This window comes from Schistocerca americana, chromosome 4 (assembly GCF_021461395.2).
Source record: "Schistocerca americana isolate TAMUIC-IGC-003095 chromosome 4, iqSchAmer2.1, whole genome shotgun sequence".
NCBI classification, from domain to species: domain Eukaryota; kingdom Metazoa; phylum Arthropoda; class Insecta; order Orthoptera; family Acrididae; genus Schistocerca; species Schistocerca americana.
The window spans coordinates 716,088,573-716,114,628 of record NC_060122.1 but is presented as its reverse complement, the minus strand read 5'-3'; the positions used below and the strand labels follow the sequence as shown (position 1 = coordinate 716,114,628).

At 39.5% G+C, this 26,056-nt stretch overlaps 1 protein-coding gene across 2 annotated transcripts in view; it reads left to right on the top strand.

Moving 5' to 3' along the window:
* Nucleotides 1–9,850: 9,850 nt before the first annotated feature.
* LOC124612780 (exocyst complex component 4) overlaps nt 9,851–26,056 on the top strand; it is a 242,963-nt gene continuing 226,757 nt past the window's right edge. For both annotated transcript variants that reach the window (XM_047141177.1, XM_047141175.1), the window contains exon 1: nt 9,851–9,943. In XM_047141177.1, coding sequence (XP_046997133.1) covers nt 9,884–9,943 — 60 coding nt within the window. In that variant the 5' untranslated portion in view covers nt 9,851–9,883. The remainder of the gene's footprint in view (nt 9,944–26,056) is intronic.

Sequence of the window (26,056 nt, the reverse complement as noted above, 5' to 3'; positions counted from 1 at the left end):
TTCTTTTGCATTGCTATACAGATGGCTAGCTGCCTAGTGCTGACCACTAACGTGAGGATTGCATCTAAAGCAAGATGCAGGATGAGTGAGAAGCACAGCCTCAGTTGTGCTCTTCTTTGCAACATCAAAGATGTCTATCACTGACTGTGACTACTGCACAGGCATACTACCTTTTGTTTTCAGACTGGCTGGAGCTGCATAAGTTGTTATTGATGTTCTGCCACATGTGGCAGATGGCAGTAATTGAAACAGAGAACTCCAAGGAGCCTGGATAATTCTTTGACTGTGTCTGGCTTCAACTTTCTCCAGCAGAAGGCGTGATACTGTGGCTCAAAAATGTTATCTTTGATTGCCCAACACACATTTAGAGAAGTTCAGAACAATGCCTTACCCGTCAAGGTGCTCAAAAATATCAATGAGATGCCGCTCATGTTCTTCTGGCGTTGGTGAGAATAATATAAGAAGCATGGCAATCCTTCTAACAATGAATCAATAATCGTTGCGATGTTTGCCCAACATTTCTCAGGCCCAAAATCACGAATAACCCTTCGAACGATCAAGAAGGGTTTATAATGGCCGTCTTTGGAATGTCTTTCTCAGCAACTGGAATTTGCGTGCACTCTTTGACACAGTCTACCACACTAAATACCTGTTTCCCACACAATGCATGGTTATAGTCTCATAGCACAGGCACTTGGGATCGTTCTAGCCTTTAAAGCGTGGTAGTCGCCACACGGCTACAATGCACCAGTCTGTTTTGTGACTAAATGCAAACGTGATGAACACTCCCTTTAGACATGGGTATGGTGCCCTCAGTTTGAATGGCGTCAAGCTCTGACTTAGAAATTGCATACTGGTCAGGAGCTAAACGTCTGCACCTGGGTGAAATTGGAGGGCCTTTCATTCTATTAATGTAGTGCACAGTATCGTGACCTACCTGTTGTGAAGCCCTGGATGCCTTGTGAGAGCAGGGAACTGGTTCATAATCTGGGCATACCCATTTGCTGTAGCCTGTGTCACCTTACAAGGGAACCTCCCCATCGCACCCCCCTTAGATTTAGTTATAAGTTGGCACAGTGGATAGGCCTTGAAAACCTGAACACAGATCAATCGAGAAAACAGGAAGAAGTTGTGTGGAACTATGAAAAAAATTAGTAAAATATACAAACTGAGTAGTCCATGCGAACACAGGCAACATCAAGGACACTGTGAGACTAGGAGCGCCATGGTCCTGCGGATAGCGAGAGCAGCTACGGAGCAAGAGGTCCTGGGTTCAAGTCTTCCCTTGAGTGAAAAGTTTAATTTTTTATTTTCAGTTTATGTGACAAACTCTTATGTTTTCATCACTTTTTTGGGAGTGATTATCACATCCACAAGAAAACCTAAATCGGGCAAGGCAGAAGAATCTTTTTACCCATTCGGCAAGTGTACAAGTTAGGTGGGTCGACAACATATTCCTGTCATGTGACGCACATGCCGTCACCAGTGTCGTATAGAATATATCAGATGTGTTTTCCCGTGGAGGAATCGGTTGACCTATGACCTTGCGATCAAATGTTTTCGGTTCCCATTGGAGAGGCACGGCCTTTCGTCTACTAATCGCACGGTTTTGCGGTGCGGTCGCAAAACACAGACACTAAACTTATTGCAGTGAACAGAGACGTCAATGAACGAACGGGCAGATCATTACTTTGCGAAAATAAAGAAAGTAAAATTTTCAGTCGAGGGAATACTTGAACCAAGGACCTCTTGCGCCGCAACTACTCACGCTAACCACAGGACCACAAGGCTCCTGAGCTCAAATTCTTCTTGATGTTGCCTATCTTGCCCATCGACTACTCAGTTCGTATATTTTACTATTTTTTTTCACGGTTCCACGCAACTTCTTCCTGTTTCCTCGATTGATCTGTGTTCAGTTTTTCAAGGCCTATCCACTGTGCCAACTTATAACTAAATCTGAGGGGGGTGCGATGGGGAGGTTCCCTTGTTAGAGTCATATGCAGCAGTATGAAACTGCAATTCAGTGGTGGACAGCCCGGGTACAGTGTCCAGCAGCCAAGCATTGGTGACATCAGGAATCAGGCGATAATGTTCCAAGAAGTCTGCACCAAAGATAGGCTCCATCACATTTGCAATTATGAAGTTCCATACCAAAGTGTCTGGGGGCCTCCCCCCATGGATACTACAAACTGATCTTGCCAAAAGCCTTTCACCACAATAGCAGAGCTTTTAGTGGCCAACAGTCTAAATGTGGAGCTGGGATTGTACTTGTATAGCTTATCCATGCCAGAATGTTGAGATCAGATCCCATATCTATCTAAAACTTTTGCCCCGACTTGCAATCCACTATGAACAGGTGTACAGAAGGATGACCTGGTGCATCAACCTCCATCTGAGGTTTAAGGCTGACGTACCCGCACGGCAGATTACATTTGCGTGCTAGTCTCCAAATCGGTGGTGATATCAACATCTGCTCACTGACTGCGAGTTATCGGGGGAGGGTGCATATGATGAAAAGTTACTTTGTGGTCTCTCTGGACTGTCCTCCAGCGTTCTTGCTGACGAGCAGCCCACTCATCTGTTTACCGAGGGCATCAGCCATGATCAAAGGGCTGAGATTCAGCAGTTTGTTCAGTGCCTCAACTTTATTCAATAGACTGTCGTAGTTGGGCCTGGTTACCATTGAAGTGCTGCTAGACACTGTCGCTGCATCAGAACGGGAGGTAGGCTCAAATGTGCCTTGAATGTGGTCAGCCAGATTGGCTATGCCATCAAGTGGCATATCTGCTTTTGATGCGACGATATCTCTCATCTGAGCCAACAGTCTACTACTCCACAAGGTACAAAATAATGTGTCTGCAATATGGTGCCAATACTAATTTTATCATTTCCAGCTTGAGTTTCAGGAACGCTTCTGTGTCGGGTGATGAAGTTATAATATCTTGCACTTTGGCAGCATATCGATGATCTACATCTACATCTACATGGTTACTTCACACTTAAGTGCCTGACAGAGGGTTCGTCGAACCATTTTCATACTACTTCTCTACTATTCCAGTCTAGAATGGCATGTGGGAAAAAGGAACACCTAAATCTTTGCGTTCAAGCTCTAATTTCTCTTATTTTATTATGTTGATCATTTCGCCCTACGTAGGTGGGTATCAACAAAATATTTTCGCATTCGGAAGAGAAAGTTCGTGATTAAAATTTCGTAAATAGATCTCGCCGCACAGAAAACCGCCTTTGTTTCAGTGACTGCCACCCCAACTCGCGTATCACATCACTGACACTCTCACCCCTATTGCGTGATAACACGAAACGAGCTGCCCTTCTTTCCTTCTTTTTCGATGTCCTCCATCAAACCTACCTGGTAAGGATCCCATACCGCACAGCAATATTCCAGCAGAGACGGACAAGTGTAATGTAGGCTGTCTCTTTAGTGGGCTTGTCGCATCTTCTAAGTGTTCTGGCAACGAAGCACAGTCTTTGTTGCGCCTTCCCCACAATATTATCTATGTGGTCTTTCAAATTTAAGTTGCTCGTAATTGTGAATGTCTAGTATTTAGTCGAATTAAGGGGAGCTGGAGGTGCCTATGCTGCCCATGTTAAAATCACTGAGTTTGAGGAACATTTATGAATAAACTACCAAATAGAAAAATTTGAATTTTTTTACATATAGAGTGGTTTAGTATTGCAGTTATGACAGAGGGATTTTGGAGTATCTTTTCTAGTTTCCTTCCAATTATTTTTTTATAAATGACCCAATTTTTTTTTTTACAAATAATTGCTTTATAATTAAACTGAAATGAAACTACTGAACATATTGCCAAATGGCTGTGTTACAATGTAAGTTTGACCACTAGGAGTGCTGTATAAAAATTTCATCTCTCTAGCTTGAGTGGATTTTGAGAAAATGTTCCTTATATTCGAAAAATTCTAATTTATGGGAAATGCCTATCAAAGTTTCTCAGTACATTCCTGCACTATAGGATGGATTATCAGGGTCTTCTCCTTCATCCTCCTAAAGCTTCCTCTTCTGTCTTCTTTTCTGGCCTGTTGTTCCATCGTACTTCATATGCCTTTCTCTTCTTTCTGCTCCTCTTATCCTTTCTCTGTCAATATTTCTTAGTGCTCGTACAGTGTTCACCCCAGCTGTAAATCCTAATGCCTTCAGAACTTCACACTTCACACTGTTCCCTTGGTTGTAGGTTGCTATTGCATCATAAATGCCAAAGTGCAGTGTTTTTATGCTTACAAACACTCTTTTAGGAATCACTCTCCAAATCAAATTATTTACGCTCTCATTCGGATTCTGTGTCTTTCTGTGTAGACATTTGTGTAACAACTCTGGCTGTGCTAAGTCATGAAAAATTGGTTTTATTGCATTTATCACAGCTGCTGGCAAACCATGTTTGTAATCATAGTCCTTTTTTGCATTATATTTGCACCAGGAATCTTTTGGGCACAGGCTGTGTTGAGGGTATTCATTGGAAGAGGCAGTATGAAGGAACAATGCCCACACTGCTTTTTGCAAGTCACTAACATTACTAGTATTTTGCCTTATAGCATACCCATAGTATCTCTGTAGATGTTCAGTCACCTCATCAGTAAGCCTGCCTCTCCCTCCTATTGTCTTTCCATCACTGAGCTTACTTGAACCCAAAGTTTGTTTGAGCCTTCAAAGCCATGCACCCATACGCTTTTGCACATGCCCAATGCATTCCAACTTTTCTACTACAAATTCATTTCCATATGGTTTCAGTTCCTCTATAGTCTTGAAACCTTTGGAGTCACTATCCCCAAGGTGGTATTTGTACGTAACATTGTATCTGGGAACTGAACGTTCAGAAGTTTGTTTCACTCCATCCACTTCCATTGCCTCACAGGTTCCACTGTGCTCTCCTTTGATTTTATTTTTGCACCTGCAATGTTTTGATAATATTGCAACATCTATCACTTTTGCACTATCATCACAAGTAGCAGTTACAACCCCATTCAGGGATTTATGACCCTTCTTTTGCCAGGAACCATCTAATGCCACTACCAAATCACTAGAACCACCGTTCATTTCTACAGATTCCTCCACTGCTTCCTTCATGGTTTTCAAAGCCACATCTTCAACAGAGGATCCTACCAGTTCACAGTAGTACCCAAATTTGCTTGGAGGTGATGGCAAGTTCATAATACCACAATACAGTTTACCAGCAGCAGACCCTTTTCCCATGAATCGAAGACCATACACAAGTCGAAAATTCACATCAAACACTCTAGATCGTCCATTTTCACCATAGAGACTGGCATGTGAATTGTAGAAAGTCACTTGATACTTGCAACATGCACAGATTATCTTCATCTCACAAGCTAAACCAAAGTGCTTTGTTATCTCTAGTCCCACTCCTACATTTGAACACATTTTGCACAGAACACTTTCTTTCAGCACAGAAGATAATAATCCAATATTCAGTACTTCGTTAATATCATCACTGTCGCTAACATATTCACGAAATCTGTCACTTCCACCAGTCAGTTTCTTGCTAGAAGATGTCACAGGGCTATGGCCGGCCATGTGTTGCTTAGCAGAAGAACACACTGTTTCAGTAATTGTAGTATTGCAACTTGGTATTAGTGCTAATTTTCTTTTCCCTACATTCTTCCTCTTCTTATATACACGGTTACTAAAACGTGGCATCGCAACCAGAACAACGCTTTACACAAGAAGTATAATACTACCAACAACAGGCGCAACACTGAACTAATTCGAAACGGTAAACAGCAAAGAGACGATGTTCCGCGCTCTTAGTGCTTCATTTGTCACAGAAAACAATGTAGCCAACACCTGCACACTCGCTGTACGCGTAACATAAGGCGCTGTGTGCGTAACAGGCCGAGAAAATCCCAAGCAGTTCGCCAGGAAGTCACGAGAGGGTGTTAGATGCATTCAGCGGCCGCCCATTTCCTCTGCAGGCGTGGGGGAAAATGGTAATAAATCCACTTCTAGGGCGAGTAGAACAATAATTCAAAGTTTACATTAAAGAGGAATATTCCAATTAATTTTCGGTAACAAAAAAAAATCGTAATTTTTTGGATTTGACCACCTCCGGCTCCCCTTAACAGCCATTAGATTTGTGCGATTTATCGTATACCAAGAATTCTTCTGGGTTGTATGGCTACGGTCGTTGGAACTCTTCTATCCCATGGACAATGGCCATACAACCCAGAAGAATTCTCAGCAGCTGAAACATCCAGCCGTAAAAGCGTTCATTGTATGATTTATCGTATACCCAATATTTATTGGATTTCTTTTAGTACCCATGTGGACGACCTCGCACTTTTCTTTGTTTAGTGCCAATTGCTACTTTTCGCATCATACAGAAATTCTCTCTAGATCATTTTGTAATTGGAATTGATCATCTGATGATTTTACTACATGGTAAATTACACCGTCATCTGCAAACAATCTAAGGGGGCTGCTCAGATTATCACCTAGTTAATTTATATAAATCAGGAACAGCAGAGGGCCTATGATACTACCTTGCGGAACGCCAGATATCATTTCTGTTCTACTCGATGATTTACCATCTATCACTATGAACTGTGACCTCTCTGAGAGGAAATCACGAATCCAGTCACACAACTGAGACGATACTCCATATGCACGCAATTTGATTAATAGTCGCTTGTGAGGAACGGTATCAAAAGCCTTCCAGAAATCCAGGAATATGGAATCAATCTGATATCCCTTGTTGACAGCACTCATTATCTCATGGGAATATAGAGCTAGCTTTGTTGCAGAAGAACATATTTTTTGAATCTGTGTTGGTTATGTATCAATAACTCATTTTCTTCAAGGTGATTCATAATGTTCCAAATACTACTGCAAATTGAGGTCAGTGATATGGGTCTGTAATTCAATGAGTTACTCCTATTTCCTTTCTTGAATATTGGTGGGACCTGTGCTACTTTCCTGTCTTTAGGAACAGATCTTTCGTCAAATGAGTGGTTGTATTGCTAAGAAAGGCGCCATTGTGTCTGCATACTCTGAAAGGAACCTGATTGGTATACCATTTGGACTGGAAGACTTGCCTTTCTTAAGTGATTGGAGTTATTTCGCAACACCCACGATATCTACTTTTATGTCACTCATGCTAACAGCTGTTCTGGTTTCGAATTCTGTAATATTTACTTCGTCTTCTTTCATGAAGGAATTACAGAAAACTGTATTTAGTAAGTCTGCTTTAGTGGCACCATCATGAGTAACATTTCCATTGCTATCGCGCAGTGACGGTATTGACAATTCTTTTGCCACTGGTTTACTTTACATATGACCAGAATCTCTTTGGCTTTTCTACCATATTTTTAGACAATGTTTCATTGTGGAAGCATTGACGTCCGCATTAAATTTCGAGCTTCCGTGAAACTTAGCCAGTCTTTGGGATTTTGCGTTCTTCTGAATTTTACATGCTTTTTTCGTTGCTTCTGCAACAGTGTTCTGACGTGTTTTGTGTACCATGATGGATCAGTCTCGTCTCTTATTAACTTACGTGGCATGAATCTATCTATTGATGCCGATACTGTATCTCTGAATTTGATCCATATCTGTTCTACACTTACATAATTAACTTGGAAGGAATGGAGACTCTCTCTCAGGAAGACAGCAAGCGAATTTATATCTGCTGTTTTAAATAGATATATTTTGCGTTTATTTTTAGTGGTTTTAGTTGATATTGTTATAAGCCTCGCTACAATGACCTTGTGTTCACTAATCCCTGTATCCATCATGGCGCTATCTATTGGATCAGGATTATTTGTGATTAAGAGGTCAAGTGTGTTTTCGCAACCATTTATAATTCGTGTGGGCTAAATTACTAATTGTTCAAAGTAATTCTCACAGAAAGCATTTAATACAATTTCGGAAGATGTTTTCTGTCTTCCACTGGCTTTGAACATGATCCAGTAAGTACTAAAGGAAACTTGGTGGTATCAGACGATACAAGGCACAAAGGAAGCTCGCCTCAAACTGCGCGAACAATAACGTGGGGTTGTCAGACCAGGACGGTGGTAGCCGTACCGCCAGTCTTGAGATTGTTGGTGCATATGTCTCTGACATATTTCTGTTATTGAATGCGATAATCAAAATTATAACACTCGTAAACCATGGAATGTCCGCGCACGGCGGCGATGTGTAGTCACATGTTAGCACTCCTAGTGGACAGCGCGTGAATTCAGTTGACACGCAGTAAGCAATAAGTTGACCGCACGATGACATGTATTAGGCTGTTTGTGTTGTACATGTTGAGATTTTTCTTAATGAACAGTATTTTCTGAAAGATATGCTCACAAGAAACAGTTAGAATTCCTAGCTTTCTAAATAATTCTAGACAATGGGCCCTGTTGTTGCTATTTGTTATTATCCTTATGGCTCTTTTTTGTACTTTGAGTACAGTTTGTATGTTACTGGCACTTGTTCCCCAAAACATGATCCCATAGCTGAGGACTGAGTGTAGATATCCGTAATATGTTATTTTAAGACAGGTATTATTGCATACCGGTGCAAGGATTCTAAGAGCATAGCATGCTGTGGATAATTTCTTTGCCAAAATGTTGACATGGTTTGTCCATTTCAGTTGGCTGTCTACATTCATCCCTAAGAATTTGGTACTTGTTACACATTCTAATTCATTATTATTAACTTTTATTCTAGTGGCATTGTGTTTTTTGTTCAATTGGGAGTTAATATAGTTAATTTTCTTTACATTTAGGGTTACTTTATTTTTTAATGACCAGTTGTGGACATCATTGAGAGCCTCGTTTGCCCTTTCTGACAGTTGTGTTGGATTTTCACCTGTTATTACTATGTTGCTGTCATCAGCAAAAAGTATTTTTTCGCCATGTCTGATACTTTGTGGGAAGTCGTTAATGTATATAAGAAACAATATTGGGCCTAATACACTTCCCTGTGGGAAGCCTTCATTCCAGGAAAGTATGCATGCATATGCGTAGATGCGCTTGTCGGGTTCAGCTAAACTGGTGGCTGTCCGACCTTTGCTTAACGTGATTCAGAAGAATAAAGACCTTCAGTTCAGCAACAATAACCTTATTGCGAGCGCGTATCTGACGACGCCCGGCTTGCATGGACTGATCGGAGTTACAAAATTTGCTTCCAGCCTCTACAGAAGGATCCTTAATCCTGGGAAAACTACCGTAGTTATTGGAGAGAAAACAGTACTCGTCCACACGAGCCAGGAGGCACGGAACTACTCATTAACTCAAAATACAAGGAATAATAATAATAAACAGAACGTATATAAAAACTAGAAAACACAGCGCCTCTAGAGGCTGGGCGCGGAACTACACAGACGTCGTGTACAGTAATTACGACCGCACAGCACTGCACTGACACACGCGCACACACCACACACACACACACACACACACACACCGGCGAGCTTGAATTAGCGCGCGGCAGCGTCGCTACACGCTATTAGAAATTTATGTGCATGCGTAAAGTTGAACATGAGGCATCGTGTTGAGTCACCTTAATATTGTCAATAAATATTAAATGTGTGCAGTGAGTAGCTACAATAGGCGTTCGGCAGAAATCCGTCAATTTTTGTTTTGTGGTGACATTTCAAGGGCTAGGTTATGTTGAAAGGTTACGAGTCTAATAAGACTTACCTCTAGCGTAACCACTGCTTACGTTCGCGTTATATTTTCTAGGTCGATTTCAAGGGAACGCCAGTTGCGCCGTTCACATTATAGTTGATCATTAACTTGTAACCTTCAATATCTTTGCATATCTTGACTTATCCACCAACAATGTCATATTTGTATTGAAAATCTTTGGCTGAGTGATAGTGTTTGGTTTGTTTGTGTAGGTATTGTCATGGCGATGTCGGAGCCGCCTGTCAAGCCCCCTAGGGGCGTAAAATATGCTAAAGAAACGGTAAGCTCATTGGTAATCACTTAAAAGAAAATAAACTTTGACATTGTTGTTCTGTTAATACAAAGTAGCCACTCCTTATCACAGCTTGACATATTGATTTATGTGTCAGTTTTATGGAGCAGTGGGAATTAGATCATTTAAGATAATTTACATCTTGACAACCACAATTGGAATGGAGAACATATATGCATAATTTTCCATAACAAGCCATCATACACATGATTTTACAGATGTGCAATAGTACATATAAGTAGTAAAAATTTATTTTCTCGTGTTCGTTTATCAACAACAAACACGGAACATGTATATTACACGGAGTCTAATGCACTCTGCGCGTCATATCTTGTGCGCCACTATGCACGCTGGAAAATGTTTGTTCATATATCCCCAACACTCCCCCTTGAACAAATATTTTTCAAATTCTCAGCGCTATACATCCGAGGTTAAACCATAATGTTTCACCAGCTTCTGAAATTTGTCGTTACTGAGAGGCTTGGTTAGGAGATCCTATAACATTTCTTCTGTGCATAGATATCCGAGGATTATATTAACCTGTTCCACGTGATGTTTTATAAAGTGATGCCTTATGTCAGTATGGTTGGATCTTACACTGGTGACATTATTTTTTGCAAGTTTAATAGCTTCCATATTGTCACAAAATACCACAATTGGCTTTAATGTTGGAAGAGATTCTATTTCACTCATCAGTATATGGATCCAAAGAGCTTCTTGAATAGTGGAGGACAAGGCCATATATTCAGGTTCTACAGTACTCAAAGCAACAGTTCGTTGTCTCTTACATGACAATGATATCAATCCTCCCATTAGTCTAAAACAACTTCCAGTGATGGAGTGTCTGCTTTCCAGCTCAATTCCCCAATCTGCATCACTATATCCTTCCAAATTTACATTGCCAGTTTTAAAATACTTTTAACTTATAATCAGCAGTTCCATCTAAATATCTGGATATTTTCTTGACTGCCATCCAGTGCTTGTCTCTCGGATCATTGTAAAACTTGCTTGCTGCATTTGTGGCAAATGCAATGTCTGGTCTGGAAGTCAGTGCTAAGGACAGTAGACTTTCTACAGCTTCCATATAGGGTACACTTTCCTTACATTTCTTGTCATCATCAATTATTAGCAGTTTTTCATTATTTTGCATAGGAGTAGAAACAGGTTTAAATCATCTACCCATATGGCCATGATTGCAATTTCTACATTGCTCCTTTTATGATATATACTTGGATCTGCTTTTGACTGTAGCATGCCTAGTTTTATGCAAAGATTTATTCCAGCAATGGCCACTCTGCTTTAATCCATATATGTCTTTCTTCAAACGCCAAATTCTCCTTTTCTCTTAACTTCATCTGGTGGAATCACATATATTTCCTCTTCCAGCCTTCCATTCAGGTAGGCCGTTTTCATATCCATTTGATGAATTAATAAGTCTTCCCTTACTGCAAGAGCTAAAAGGTATCTTAATGATAAATACTTCACCACTTGTGAGAAAGTTTCATTGTAACCTATTCCTTATTTCTGGGAATATCCAATAACTAACTACCAATCTGGCTTTGAACTTTGGTATTGCACTCTCAGGATTTTAATATTAAACACCTATCTTGTTCTTGGAGGCTTTTTAAATTATCAGGCATACCAACCCATTCATATGTGTCATTATCCACAAAAGATTGCAGCTCCTTTTCAATAGCCTTTTTCCAATCTTGAGCATTTGAACTTGCTAAAGCTTCATCAACTGTGATTGGTTCATTGTTGATTGGGCAGCATACATTTCATACTCCAGATATTCTCTTCATTTTGCTATATTTGAAGACCATCTTAAACTGACTTCCTCTGTTGAATATTCTTCCACAATTTGGTTCTTGGGTAGCACATCAACTTCCTCTTTATTCTCGTCTTCCTCTGTTTCAGCACTATTGCGCGTTATGTTTGGTTGCATTACTGTATCATTTTGACTACTGTCCTTTATTTTAGGTCTATAATCCTCTAAAAATACTACATCTCTATTACTTATTATCTTCTTATTCACAGGATTATAAAATCTGTAGCCTTTTGAATCCTCACAGTAGCCAACAAAAATATATTTTTGAGATTTTGCATCCCATTTTCCACTTAATGGTTTTGGAAACTGAACCATAGGTTCACATCCAAAGACTTTTAAGTGCTTTAGATCCAGTTTCTTCCCAGTACATACTTCATAAGGTGTCTTGTGTCTTACAGCTTTGGTAGGTGATCTGTTAATTAAATACACTGCTGTTGACACAGCCTCTGCCCAAAAACACTTAGGTAGCTCATCATCGCTTAACATACTTCTTGCCTTTTCTACAATGGCTCTGTTGGCTTATTCTGCAACTCCATTCTGAGGAGGACTGTAGCGAATGGTAGTCTGATGCCTAATACCCATTCCATTCAACTGTTTCTTAAACCTTCTGTTTGCATATTCTGATCCATTGTCTGATCTAATAATTTTAATTTTCTTCCATTTTTCATTTTGCAATAAACAACAAATACATCATTCACTTGATCCTTGCTACTTATAAAATAAACATACTTATATCTAGGAAAATCATGTATGAAGCTACCTCCTAAGGATTTATTCTCCGTAGGTCTACAGAGATCTGGGAAATACGGAAGCGTCCGATCCCACCCGTATGCTTTGACCCATGACGTCACAAATATGGTGGAAACAAAAACAAACACACACACACACACACACACTTTCCACAAGAAGCCTAATGACACTAACGGGACAAGCGAGGGAAATGGGGTGTTTTGGGTGGGGGGCAAACTAAATATAAACAAATTTAGACGCCTTGCGTAGCTACAACGTGTAAGTGAAGACAGCCATGCATGAATACCCACCCACCTCCCCATGGGTCGTAACCCCTGCAACCCATAGAAGATAAAGATGCTTCAGTAGCTGATTAGTGTTTTTTGTCTTTAAAAAAAAAAAATCTCACAGGATAGAACGAACAGATCAGAAAGATAAATATAATAAACTAAAACAGAAATTCGAGGAAACAGATAATTAAAATAAGTAATAAGTGTTTTTAAATTTAAAAAAAATATCTCACGAGATAGAATGAACAGATCAGAAAAGTAAATAAAATAGGATAAGACAGAACTGGAGACAGCTACACTCAAACCAAACTCCGCACTGTCATGACGTCACACACGACAACACCCTTACGTCACGGGTCAAAACCGACACATGGGATCGGACGCTTCTGTCGACCCGAGATCTGAGTGTATGAGTTGCAAGACTTCGGTAGACGTGCTCTGACTCGATTTAAATGGCAATCTAGCCTGCTTCCCTTGCAAACACGCCTCACATTGGGCATTATTCATTCCATAATTTTACATCCCAGTTGCCGTATTCTTCAGTAAAGTCATACTTTTCCTATTCAAATGTCCAAGTCTCCTATGCCACAAGAAACCCTTTGCAGCATAAACAGGGTGATTTCCTATTTCAGCAGTATTTTGAGCTGTATTAGCTTTGTAAATACCTCTTACATTACTTGCAGTACCTAAAATATCACCACAAGAGTCTGTCACTTTGGCTCCCTCTATATCAAAGATAACTTTATTGCCCTTCTTTACTATTTCACTCACTGACAACAAATTAGTTGCAATATTCTTTTCATAATGTACATCATGAGCAGTAACAATTTCCTTTTCCCCATTTGCAAGCAAATTAAGATCCACTTTTCCTGAGAGTTCACACCCTAACTTAGATCTGTCAACTGTGGCAATTCCAATGTCAGTCCTTGACTGACCATCAAACAAACCTGACGGAGCTTTGGTAGTGTGCACAAATGCTCCTGAATCTAGGAACCATTCTGCATGATTGTCACTCGCTTGATTAAAAGAGTAAAAAACAGAAAATGCTATACCTTTTCCCATAGTCTCTCTCTCTCTCTCTCTCTCTCTCTCTCTCCCTCTCCCTCCCTCCCTCCCTCCCTCTCTCCCTCTCTCAGGACTACTAGAATTAACATGCTTCTTTTCTTCTATACTTAAATTTTCTTTACACTGTGAAGCAATATGTCCGATTTTCTGGCATCTGAAACATCTTATTGGCGTCTTCTTCTTGCACTTAGAGTATTAAGCCAACCCTGTTTCTTTTTCTGAAGCATTAGATTCTGGTTCATTCTTAACATCCTGTAGAATCTTTATTTTAACACTATCCACTGTAATGGGTATTCCTGAACTTTCCAAACCCATAATCATTGGCGAATATTTCTCTGGTAGTCCAGCTAACAATTAAGTTCCAATCCATTCATCCGCAATTTCTAAACTCCTCAGACGATTGGAGATTGAATTTATTTTATTCACATATTCATCCATGCTTTTATACATATTCAGTCTTGTGGTTATCAGCTCACGAAGTAATCCTACTTTTCTGGTTAAACCACCATCTTCAAATGTGTTTTTCAGTTTGTCCCATAACTCCTTTGCTGGCGTAGCCTTTTCTGTGTGAACATAATTCACTGGATCAATCAAAAGGATTAGTTTTGATTTCGCCTTCTGATCCTTAGTAGCAAAACTTGATTTCGTAGGTTCCAATTTACCATTTACGCCATCCCATAAGTCATCCAAGTGCAAATATGCCTCAACGGCAAATTTCCATGTCGCATAATTTTCACGCCGTACAAGCCACTCTATTTGCGGTATCTGTGTTGTACTCATTTTACAGTAATTTTTCTTCTTCGTATATCGTACACAATCCAACTTAATACAAACTTCCGTGCACTTTTTGTTCAAATACACGTCACCTTGAAGCTTATTATTTTGCTTAAATCCAGTAACTGGGCCCATGACCTGTTGTAGTTTATGCAGATTAACACAGCTAAATGACAAGTAACAACTATTTAAGGGACAAAATAAACTTTTGCTTTATTCGTACAACAAATATTATTACATGTGCCTACGCAAATATATTACGTTGCCCATCAGCAAACATGGAACATGTATATTCCACAGAGTCTAATGCACTCTGTATGTCATATCTTGTGCACCACTATGCACACTGGAATATGTTCACATATCCCCAACAGTATAAGCATTTTCACAGAGTCTATTTTTCTGCTAACTTTCTTAGTAAGTTACTACAGTGATGAAATGCACACTTCAAGTTGACAGACAGCATTAAAATTATAAATTTCATTTCGTGAAACGCTGTACATACGGCTTAAACAGGCTTTTGTAGAAATGGTAATGAATAACAAACTTATTTCTTTTTTAATTAAATTTAACAGCCAGAGTCTTCTCACAACTGAATGCTGGGATGGTTCCTTTGATGAGGCCATGGCCGCCTTTCTGCTTGATCCTTACTGTATTGCATCCTATTTTGTAAATATTTTATTTGTATATATTATTTCTGTTTGTTTCTGACATGTTCAATACTATTGTACCAAATGGTCTATGAATGAATGAGTAAATAAATAAATTGACATATATTGTGTGGTTCATCTTCTCTTGCCTGTAATGTAGTAGATTGGGGTTGTTGTCAAAGTTATTTTTTAATTTGTCCTTTGACTAGCTTGTACAGTTGTATTGCAATATTGCAAACAGTATTGCAAAAACAGATTAGTTAAGCTGGACGGTTATTTCTTTAATGTGTCTGATGAATGTGTGGTAAGCTTATCTCAAATAAGAGAATGTATATAAATTTTTTTTAAACTTTCAATTTTCACACCGAAATTTACACTTTTTAGTTAATCCCTGTAGCTGTCATGCACTCTTTGTAACCTCAATTTTGTTTCTTAAAACATCAAAAACATTTATTCCTGGCTGTAACAACATGAGCTTGACTCAAAAAAAAGATTCTGACTTATCCTTAATTAGACAATAGGAAATTTTATTTTATTTGAGATACGTATTCCATAGATCCAGTAATGCGTGATTACGCATGGATGTGGAACGAGTCAAAGCAGATACAAATATAGATATCATACAATACATACTGGTATATTACACATGGTAGATGAATGATTCAAAACTGGTACAATACAATAATATAATCAAGATGATAAACAATACCATACAATACAAAAATACAGTAGTGATAAAAAAAAATACAGATAACAATGACAAAGGAAACAATCTGAATTACTACTCAAATTATTTATCTCTGTTGAAGAATTCATCTAAAGAGTAGAAACATTTTTCCAGTAGGAATTCCTTTAGCTATTTTTTGAACAGGATTTTATATTCTTTTAGAAACTTTATATTACTCGGGAGTGCATTTAAGATTTTTGTACTTGTGTACTTTACCACTTTTTGTACCAGAGAGAGCTTTTTCCGTTCAGTGCATATCACCTTTCCGTCTTGTGTTATAATGATGATATGCCTCATTTGTTTCATATTCAGAAGAATTGAGAAGAGTGAAGGCCATGAGTGAGAGGAGATATTGTGAGGTAGTGGTTAATATACCTAACTGTTTAAAAAGATATCGACATGAGGTTCTTGGAGGAACACTACATATAATTCGGACTACTTTTTTCTGGTTTACAAAAATTGTTTTTGAAAGTGGTGATTTGCCCCAAAAAATTATTCCATAGCACATCATTGAATGAAAGTAGCCAAAATATGCAGACCTTGATACGTTGATGTCTCCAGTTTTGGAGATTATTCGGATGGCAAATGTTGCTGAGCTAAGCTTTTTTAGTGTTTGCTGTATGTGGAATTCCCAGTTGAGCCGGTTATCTATGTGAACGCCTAGGAACTTTGTGCACTGAGCGCTCTGTAACTGTTGGCTCTCGTGTGCAATGTTAATCTCTTCTGGGCTTATGTAACTGGATTGGAGCTGCATGTAATTTGTTTTACTGAGTTTTATTGCTAGAGAATTTGCCATGAAACAGTTCAGAGCATTTTCAAGTGCTTGGTTGGTATTTAATTCTACATCAGTGGAGAATTTGCTGACTGTCACTATTCTTGTGTCATCTGCAAACATTGTGATATTGGTAGCACAATTTGAGGACAGGGGTAGGTCATTAATATATATAATAAATGGGGGGGGGGGGGGGACCAAGGACTGACCCTTCGGGAACTCCATGATGTACTGTTCCCCAGACAAGACTCTACCTCTCCTACTTGTAGATTGTTAACACCTAATACAATTTTTTGTTGTCTGTCTTGTAGATATGATCTGAGCCAGTTACTGGTTTAGTTTCTAGGCATAATTTCTGTACGTGTGTAAAAACATATGGGCCTTCATTTTTCAATGAGAAAAGCTATGCACTCATCACTTGATACTTGATGCGTGACAAAATGTTGCTTCAGTCTTGAAATATAATTATACCAGGTTTATAGTTTCCGGTCAAATGCTGAGATTCTGCTTCAGATTTGGCCAGGCCAGCCACCAAGATCTCCTGGAGTGTTGTAGTAGAAGAATGATGGGCAGTAGTACTTCAGGTTGAGCCAGTTGTGAAAAATACAACTCTGTACAGTGTATAAATTCCATGTAATCTTCCTGGTAAGGATACGGTGTTAGTAGTCCGTAAACAGTTTATACAAGAATGATAAATGAAAAGGCCTCACTTTATCTAGTGTCAGCCCCCGGTAGGTGAGTGGTCAGCGTGACAGAATGTCAATCCTAAGGGCTCGGGTTCGATTCCTGGCTGGGCCGGAGATTTTCTCCGCTCAGGAGCTGGATGTTGTACTATCCTAATCATCATCATCATTTCATCCCTATCTACATGCAGGTCGCCGAAGTGGCGTCAACTCGAAAGACCTGCACCTGGTGACCGGTTTACCTGATGGGAGGCCCTGGCCACTCGACATTTACATTTACTTTATCTAGTGTGTTGCCACAAAACTTTGTTCATGTTATTTCATGCACTCACTAAATTGGTCTTTGACAATGAAAATTCTTGTTTCTATTTCTGGTTGGCATAAATTCCTGTAAATCCTTTAGATATTATGGTTTACCCTCATCGCTATTTTTGAATAGTGGGACTAATCCTTTAGAAATCCTGTTTTGTCCTAATGCCATTTTTGAATTTTGTATTTGCCAAAACAAGTCTGGTGCCCAACGTAAAAGGTAGCAGGAAGTGAACCCTCTAGCACAGAAAAATCATTGCTGTACAGTGTATCTGGCTTGGACACTAACAACTATACAGCTCATAGGGCGGTATAACTATAGCACACTTAATATGGGTGACACAATGAAGCAAGTAAATATTGTGTATTAAAATTACAGCACCTTCCGTGACCACCGGCGGTGTACGTTGGCCCCAAAAAAAAAAGTTCAAATGTGTGTGAAATCTTATGGGACTTAACTGCTAAGGTCATCAGTCCCTAAACTTACACACTACTTAACCTAAATTATCCTAACGACAAACACACACACCCATGCCCAAGGGAGGACTCGAACCTCCGCCGGGGCCAGCCGCACAGTCCATGACTGCAGCGCCTTAGACCGCTCGGCTAATCCCATGCGGCGTTGGCCCCACATAATGCCACCCCAAAACAGCTGGGAACCTCCACCTTTCTGCACTTGCTGGACAGTGTGTCTAAGGCATTCAGCCTGACCAGGTTGCCTCCAATTATGCCTCCGACGATTGTCTGGTTGAAGGCATATGCGACACTCATCGGTGAAGAGAATGTGATGCCATCCTGGGAGGTCAATTCGGCATGTTGTTGGGCCTATCAGTACTGCGCTGCATGGTGTCGTGGTTGCAAAGATGGACCTCGCCATGGATGTTGGGAGTACAGTTTAAGTCATAACACGATGTCCTGTGGCTGCGTGAAAACATTATTCACCATGGTGGCATTTCTGTCAGGGTTCCTCTGAGCCATAATCGGTAGTAGCCCTTGGGCGGCCTGAGCAAGGCATGTCATCGACAGTTCTTGTCTCTCTGTATCTCCTCCATGTCCGAACAACATCACTTTGGTTCACTCTGAGATGCCTGGACACTTCCCTTGTTGAGAGCTCTTCCTAGCACAAAGTAACAGTGTGGACGTAATTGAACCGTGGTATTGACCAACTAGGCATGATTGAACTACAGACAACACGAGCTGTGTACTTCCTTCTTGGTGGAATGACTGGAACTGTTCGGCTGTTGGAGCCCCTCTGTCTAATAGTTGCTGCTCATGCATGGTTGTTTACATCTTTGGACGGATTTAGTGACGTCTCTGAACAGCCAAAGGGACTGTGTCTGTGATACAATATACACAGTCAATATCTATCTTCAGGAGTTCTGGGATCCAGGGTGATGCAGAACTTTTTTTGATGTGTGTATGAAGGTAAAGATTCTACAGAGCATGAAAAATGATCCAGTTTCATATGATCCAAAGATATAAACAGTGTCGGCTTTATACCTAAATACAAGAAGGAGAATAAGAAGGAGCCAGTAAAATGTTTGATACCAGAACAGTGGACATTTTTCATCACAGTATAAGAAGCATGTTAATTCTAGTAGTCCTGAGAGAAAAACACCCGTAAAGGTAAGGCACTTCCTGCTTTTTATCTTTTAGTGAACTGAGTGAGGATCACGCAGAATTGTTTCTAGATTTGGGAGCATCTGTGCATATCGTTAAAGCTCCATCAGTTTTGTAGGATATTCACTCAAGGACTGACACTAGATTTTCCACAGTTGCTCGGTCTAAGTTAAAATGTGAACTCGCAGGAAAAGTTGATCTTAATTTGCTACTGAGTGTGGAGAAACAAATTTTTAGTGCTCATGATGTACATTATGTGAGGAATATTGCAACTAATTTGCTGTCCATAAGCAAAATAATAAAAAAAGGTAACAAGGGTATCTTTACTATAGAGGGAGTCAAAATAATTGACTCTTGTTGCGATATTGTAGCTACTGCAACTAATGTAAAAGATATTTACAAATTAAACACAGTTTAAGATACTGTGCTGAAACTGGAAGTCACCCTGTCTTGTGTGACATAGGGGACTTGGACATTTGAATAGACAAAGTATCGCCTTATTGAAGAATATGGCAACTGAGATGGAAAGTTATGGAAAGAATACTATACAATTTGAGGTATGTTTGCAAGGGAAGCAGGCCAGATTGCCATTTAAATCAAGTCAAAGCTGGTCTAAGGAAGTCTTGCAACTCATTCATACAGATCTCTGTGGACTTATGGAGAATAAATCACTATGAAGTAGCTATTATTTCCTGATATTCATACATGATTTTTCTACATACATTCAATTATACTTTATAAGTACCATGTTTACTTTATAAGTACTCAGTACAAGACTGAGTTATATGTGGCACAAGAAAAGGTACTGGTTAGAGAGCAGAATGGGGTGCTCTGCGATACTCGTGGACTTCGAACATGGTCAGGTGATTGGGTGTCACTTGTGTCATACGCCTGTATGCAAGATTTCCACACTCCTAAACATCCCTAGGTCCACTATTTCCAATGTGATAGTGAAGTGGAAACACAGGAATTCCAAAACGCATCAGGTTCCACTGCAAGTACTATGACAGTTAGGCGGGAGATGAGAAAGCTTGAATTTCATGCTCGAGTGGCTGCTCACAAGCCACACATCATGCCGGTAAATGCCAAATGACACTTCACTTGGTGTAAGAAGTTTAAACATTGGACGATTGAACAGTGGAAAAACATTGTGTGGAGTGACAAATCACCGTACACAATGTGGCGATCCAATGGCAGGGTGTGGGTATGGCGAATGCCCAGTGAACATCATCTGCCAGTGTGTGGTGCCAGCAGTAAAGTTCAGAGGCTGTGATGTTATGGCGTGGTCATGTTTTTCATGGTGGGGTCTTGCTCCCATTGTTGTTTTGCGTGGCACTATGACAACACAGGCCTACATTGGTGTTTTAAGCACCTTCCTGCTTCCCACTGTTGAAGAGCAATTCAGGAATGGCAATTGCATCTTTCAACACAATTGAGCACCTGTTCATAATGCACGGCATGTGGCGGAGTGGTTACATGACAATAACACCCTGTAATGGACTGGCTTGCACAGAGTCCTGACCTGAATCCTATAGAACACCTTTGGGATGTTTTGGAATGCCAACTTTGTGCCAGGACTCACTGAACAACATTGATATCTCTCCTCAGTGCAGTACTCCATGAAGAATGGGTTGCCATTCCCCAAGAAACCCTCCAGCACCTGATTGAATGTATGCCTGCGAGAGTGAAAGTTGTCATCTAGGCTAAGGGTGGGCCAACACCATCCTGAATTCCAGAATTATTGATGGAGGGTGCCACGAACTTGTAAGTCATTTTTAGGCAGATGTCTGGATAAGTTTGATCACATAGTGTAGGATTTCACTGTCTCATAACTCACTTCAGCATGTTGCCATTTGATGTTTTCAGATAGCCAGACACTCAATATATCAGAATGATGCAACCATGCTGCTTTTAACATGTTATAAGAAAATAATTTTTCCTTCATCCACAAGCATCGAGATAGCCTTTCGCTATGAACCCCAAAGCACAGCACTTAAAATACCATGGGAAAGTGTGTTCTTTTCAATGGTTCTTAAGACAGAAAGCCTTCCAATCATTGCAGTGTTTGTGTTATTAACTTTATTCTCTAATGTTCGATTTGCTTTGCTGTATTTGCTTGATGCATTTTTGTACAACAGTTTTTTCTGATCTTATAGCACCAATCAGTTTTACAAGATTCTGAGTGTCATAATTGCCCATTGGAAGATCTCCAAAACTTCATTTATAAGTCTGCGTCATTGTCCAATATTTCCTCAATGTATGCAGACGTACAACAGTTTTTTCTGATCTTATAGCAGCAATCAGTTTTACAAGATTCTGAGTGTCATAATTGCCCATTGGAAGATCTCCAAAACTTCATTTATAAGTCTGCGTCATTGTCCAATATTCCTTCAATGTATGCAGACGTGTAAATAGTTTACCAGACATTAGTGCAAGAGTGATACGTGGACAATCTACCTTCACATTTCCCTCTTAACATTTAAATAAGTAAACTGTAAAGAATTTATGCTTGCCATTTTTTTCTCTTGTAGCACAGTGAAGATAACTAACAATAATTGTACACTGCACTGAAAACTGCTATACACACCTCTGCCCCAACTTCCAAGTGCAAAAATGTATTTTCTGATGTGCCTGACACTATGGAACATTCATCAACACTAATGTAAGAAGAGAATTATGCTGTTCCTGTATGAATTTACCCCCGTGTCCGATATTTCCCCATCTTACAGTATGTGAAACAAAATAATTCCCAAATTCAGCTTTGATGCAGGACAACTCGTCTTGAAAACTTGAATGTAGTGATTGGTCTGTTGTCTCTCACTGCAGTTTTTGTGTAAAACTTTTTGATAGGAACACATTTTCAGGAATCCCAAATTTCATGAACAGTTGTATTGTGATTTTTGTCAGATGTGTTTCTTAAGATAACTGTACTTTACCTACCAATATTAGCTGGCACCATAGGTTTTGAGGAACTGGATGTTATTTATGTGTCTTGTTGCTGTGGTCTTCTGAAAATTCTTACCACCTCATCTCTATCTCATCTGCCTTCACTTGCTCTTTATAATTTTTATTCTTTAACATGACAGTTTCTGAAAGTATTTTTGAACACCACCCTAATGCTGTGCATTCATATACAAGTTTTTAACCATTCTCGTTTGCTTCTGCAAGTCTGTGTTCAGTTCCTTAACTGTATTATCCCAGAAAGAAAAATGCAATTTTCAAAATTAAGTGATAGCGTTGTACCAAGTCTCCCCCCCCCCCCCCCCCCCCCCCCCCTCCCCCCATCCGTATGTCATGCTCGAAGAACATGGTACCAAAGTACAAGTTGACTTACTATCCCATCCTCCTCACCAGATAATATGTTATTGAAACTTCCTGGCAGATTAAAACTGTGTGCCGGACCGAAACTCGAACTTGGGTCCTTTGCCTTTTGCGGGCAAGTGCTCTACCATCTGAGCTACCCAGGCATGACTCATGCCCCATCTTCAGAGCTTTGTTTGCACCAGTGCCTCGTCTCCTACCTTCCAAAATTCACAGAAGCTCTTCTGTGAAACTTGCAGAGCTAGCACTCCTGGAGGAAAGTATATTGCAGGGATATATTCTGCAATATATTATTGGGTCACCAGTCATGCTAATTGTATTTCTTGAAATAGCTTGTGTCGAAATACACAGAAAAGAAAAACAGTCAAGTTTCAAAAGGCCCAGAAAGAAAGGCAAGCAATCCAAGCAATAAAGGTAAGGCACTTACTGCATTTCATTCTTTTGGTAAAACTGAAAGTAAGAGTACAGTTTGTTCCTGGATTCTGGAGCTTCTGTGCATATTACAAAAGACCACTCAGTTTTATATGATGATTCTCCTAAAGCAAACGTTATTGTTTCAACAGTGGATGGTTCTCAATTACGGTGTGAAATGGCTAGAAAGATAAACTTTAATTTGAATGTTAATGGAGAATCACAATATATTACGATATGTAATGTACATGATGTGAAGAATATTACTGCAAATTTGCATTCAGTGAGTGAAATAGTAAATAAAGGCAAAGAGGTAACTTTTGATTTAAATATACAGAAATAACTGATCAGAGTGGCAGTGTAATAGCCACAGCAAGTAAATAAAGGGGTATTTATAAATTAGATGTTCTTGTACTTCAAAATAGTTATCCAGAATATTCTGCAAAAAGATTTTCATGGAATTAAGACTCAGACACCATAATAGGAAAAGTATGGCCTTGTTAAAAGATGTGGCCATGGGGCAAAGGAAAGTAATAGTTGTAACTTACCATGTGAAATTTGTATACGAGGAAATCAAGCCAGATTACTGTTTAAAACAAGTAAAAATAGATCTACTGAGCTTTTGTAGCTGATAAATGGAAGAAGAATTTCTAGGAAGGTAGTGTTGTTTCCTTACCTTGATTGATGGTTTTTCAACATATACCCATGTTTATTTCCTTAGAACCAAGGATAGAGCGAGTGAAATATTTACCAGTTTCCGTGCCGTGGTTGAAAGATAGAGGGGTAAGAAGATAAAAGTTATCAGATCAGACAATGGTACCAAATATGTCAACAAAGCTGTAGTTCTGATCAAAATGGAGTAGCAGAATGAGCTAACAGAACAATTCTAGAGAAAGCAAGTGGTAAAGGATGCAGGATTACCAAAATGTTTTTGGTAAAAGCAGTATCAGCTGCAGTATATCTAAATAACAGATAGCGCTGGCAGGTTGATAGACACACGAACAAACACAAACATACACACAAAATTCAAGCTTTCGCAACCAACGGTTGCTTCATCAGGAAGGAGGGAAGGAGAGGGAAAGACGAAAGGATGTGGGTTTTAAGGGAGAGGGTAAGGAGTCATTCCAATCCCGGGAGCGGAAAGACTTATCTTAGGGGGAAAAAAGGACAGGTATACACTCTCACACACACACACACACACACACACACACACACACACACACACACACATATATCCATCCGCACATACACAGACACAAGCAGACATTTGTAAAGGCAACCGTTGGTTGCGAAAGCTTGAATTTTCTGTGTATATTTGTGTTTGTTTGTGTGTCTATCAACCTGCCAGCGCTTTCGTTTGGTAAGTCACATCATCTTTGTTTTTAGATATATTTTTCCCACGTGGAATGTTTCCCTCTATTATATAAATAATAGATAGCCTACTAAAGGCCTATCAAACAAGACTCCTGGTCCAAGAATTTTTGGATGTAAGGCCACAGTACAAGTTTCCAAACAACATAGAAGGAAATGGGACTCTGAATCTGAAAAATATATATTTATTGCATATTGTGAAGATTCCAAAGGTTATACATTTATAAATCCTGAAAACAAAAGGATAATAACTAGCAGAGATGTAATATTTTTAGAATCTGGTGAAAATGAAACAAATTGGGAAAAGTAGGTGTAGATATTAATACTGAAGAAGATAACCAAGATCATGCAAAGGTGCCAGTAAATTTAGAAACTAAAGGTCACGAAGAAGTTGTTCAAGAACAACCAGATGTGTTTACTGGAGATGGAATAGATAATGAGATCCAGGAAACTCCAACAGAAGACAACGTAAATTTACAGCATTCAACACTTATAATAAAACCAATGTTATATCCAGATTTTGAGTTGTATATGGCTGTTCAAACATTCAACAATGAACCTTCTTCAGTTGGAGAAACCTTGGTCAGTCCAAATTCAGATATTTGGAAGAAAGCTGTAGAAAATGAATTACAGTGTTTTTCCAATAATGATTATTATGAATGGGTTGATACACCACAATGAAAGACACCATTACTAGTGAGCTGGGTCTTTAGTATAAAAAACCCAGAAGATGCAAAAGCAAATTTTAAAGCTCATTTAAGAGGTACGGCTGCTCTCAGATAGAGGGTGTAGATTATTAAGTAACTTTCTCACCTGTGGTATATGTGCTTCTGTAAGATCTCTCCTGTTCCTTGCTGCAAAAGAAAATTTATTTATCCACCACACAGATGTAAAGACGGCTGCATATCTCAAAGGAGAATTGGTGGATGAAATTTTTTTTTGAGTCCGCCAGGGGAAGCCAGGAAAACTCCTCAAGAAAAGAATAAAACTTGATGTCTGAAAAGAGCATGTGTGGTATTAAACATGATACTGCTATATACAGGGTGAAGCGAAATTCACACACTCGGGCTTCGCAGTGTAACACCTCACATGCCAGCGATAAAAAAAATGTCTCTCCCAAAATTTTGTCTTGCGAGTATATCTGGCAGAAAAAGGACATTAAAGGGTGACAACTGGGCAACGCTGTAACCACATGTATGGAACTACCTCTGTCATCACATCTTGGTTGCACTGTGCGGTTGGTGCAGTGAGTAAAGTTTTGCAGTATCATGCAGGAGGTCGAGGGTTCAATCCTAGGTTGAGGCATACGTTTTATGTTTGGTAAATGTAGTCCAGGTGGTACAGTATCTGGCATCTTTATCGTCAACAGTGATTGCAGCGGGTATCTCCAGATAACATCGTGGGTGTGAATTTATTCGCACCACTTCATCTACTAGATGTGAAACCTGTTTTGTTTTTACCTTCCTTCAGTGTTCCCATAGATTAGTACCAACTATTATTCTTGCCTCGTTCACATCCATTACATTTCGTTAGGGCTTTACGTTACCAGTA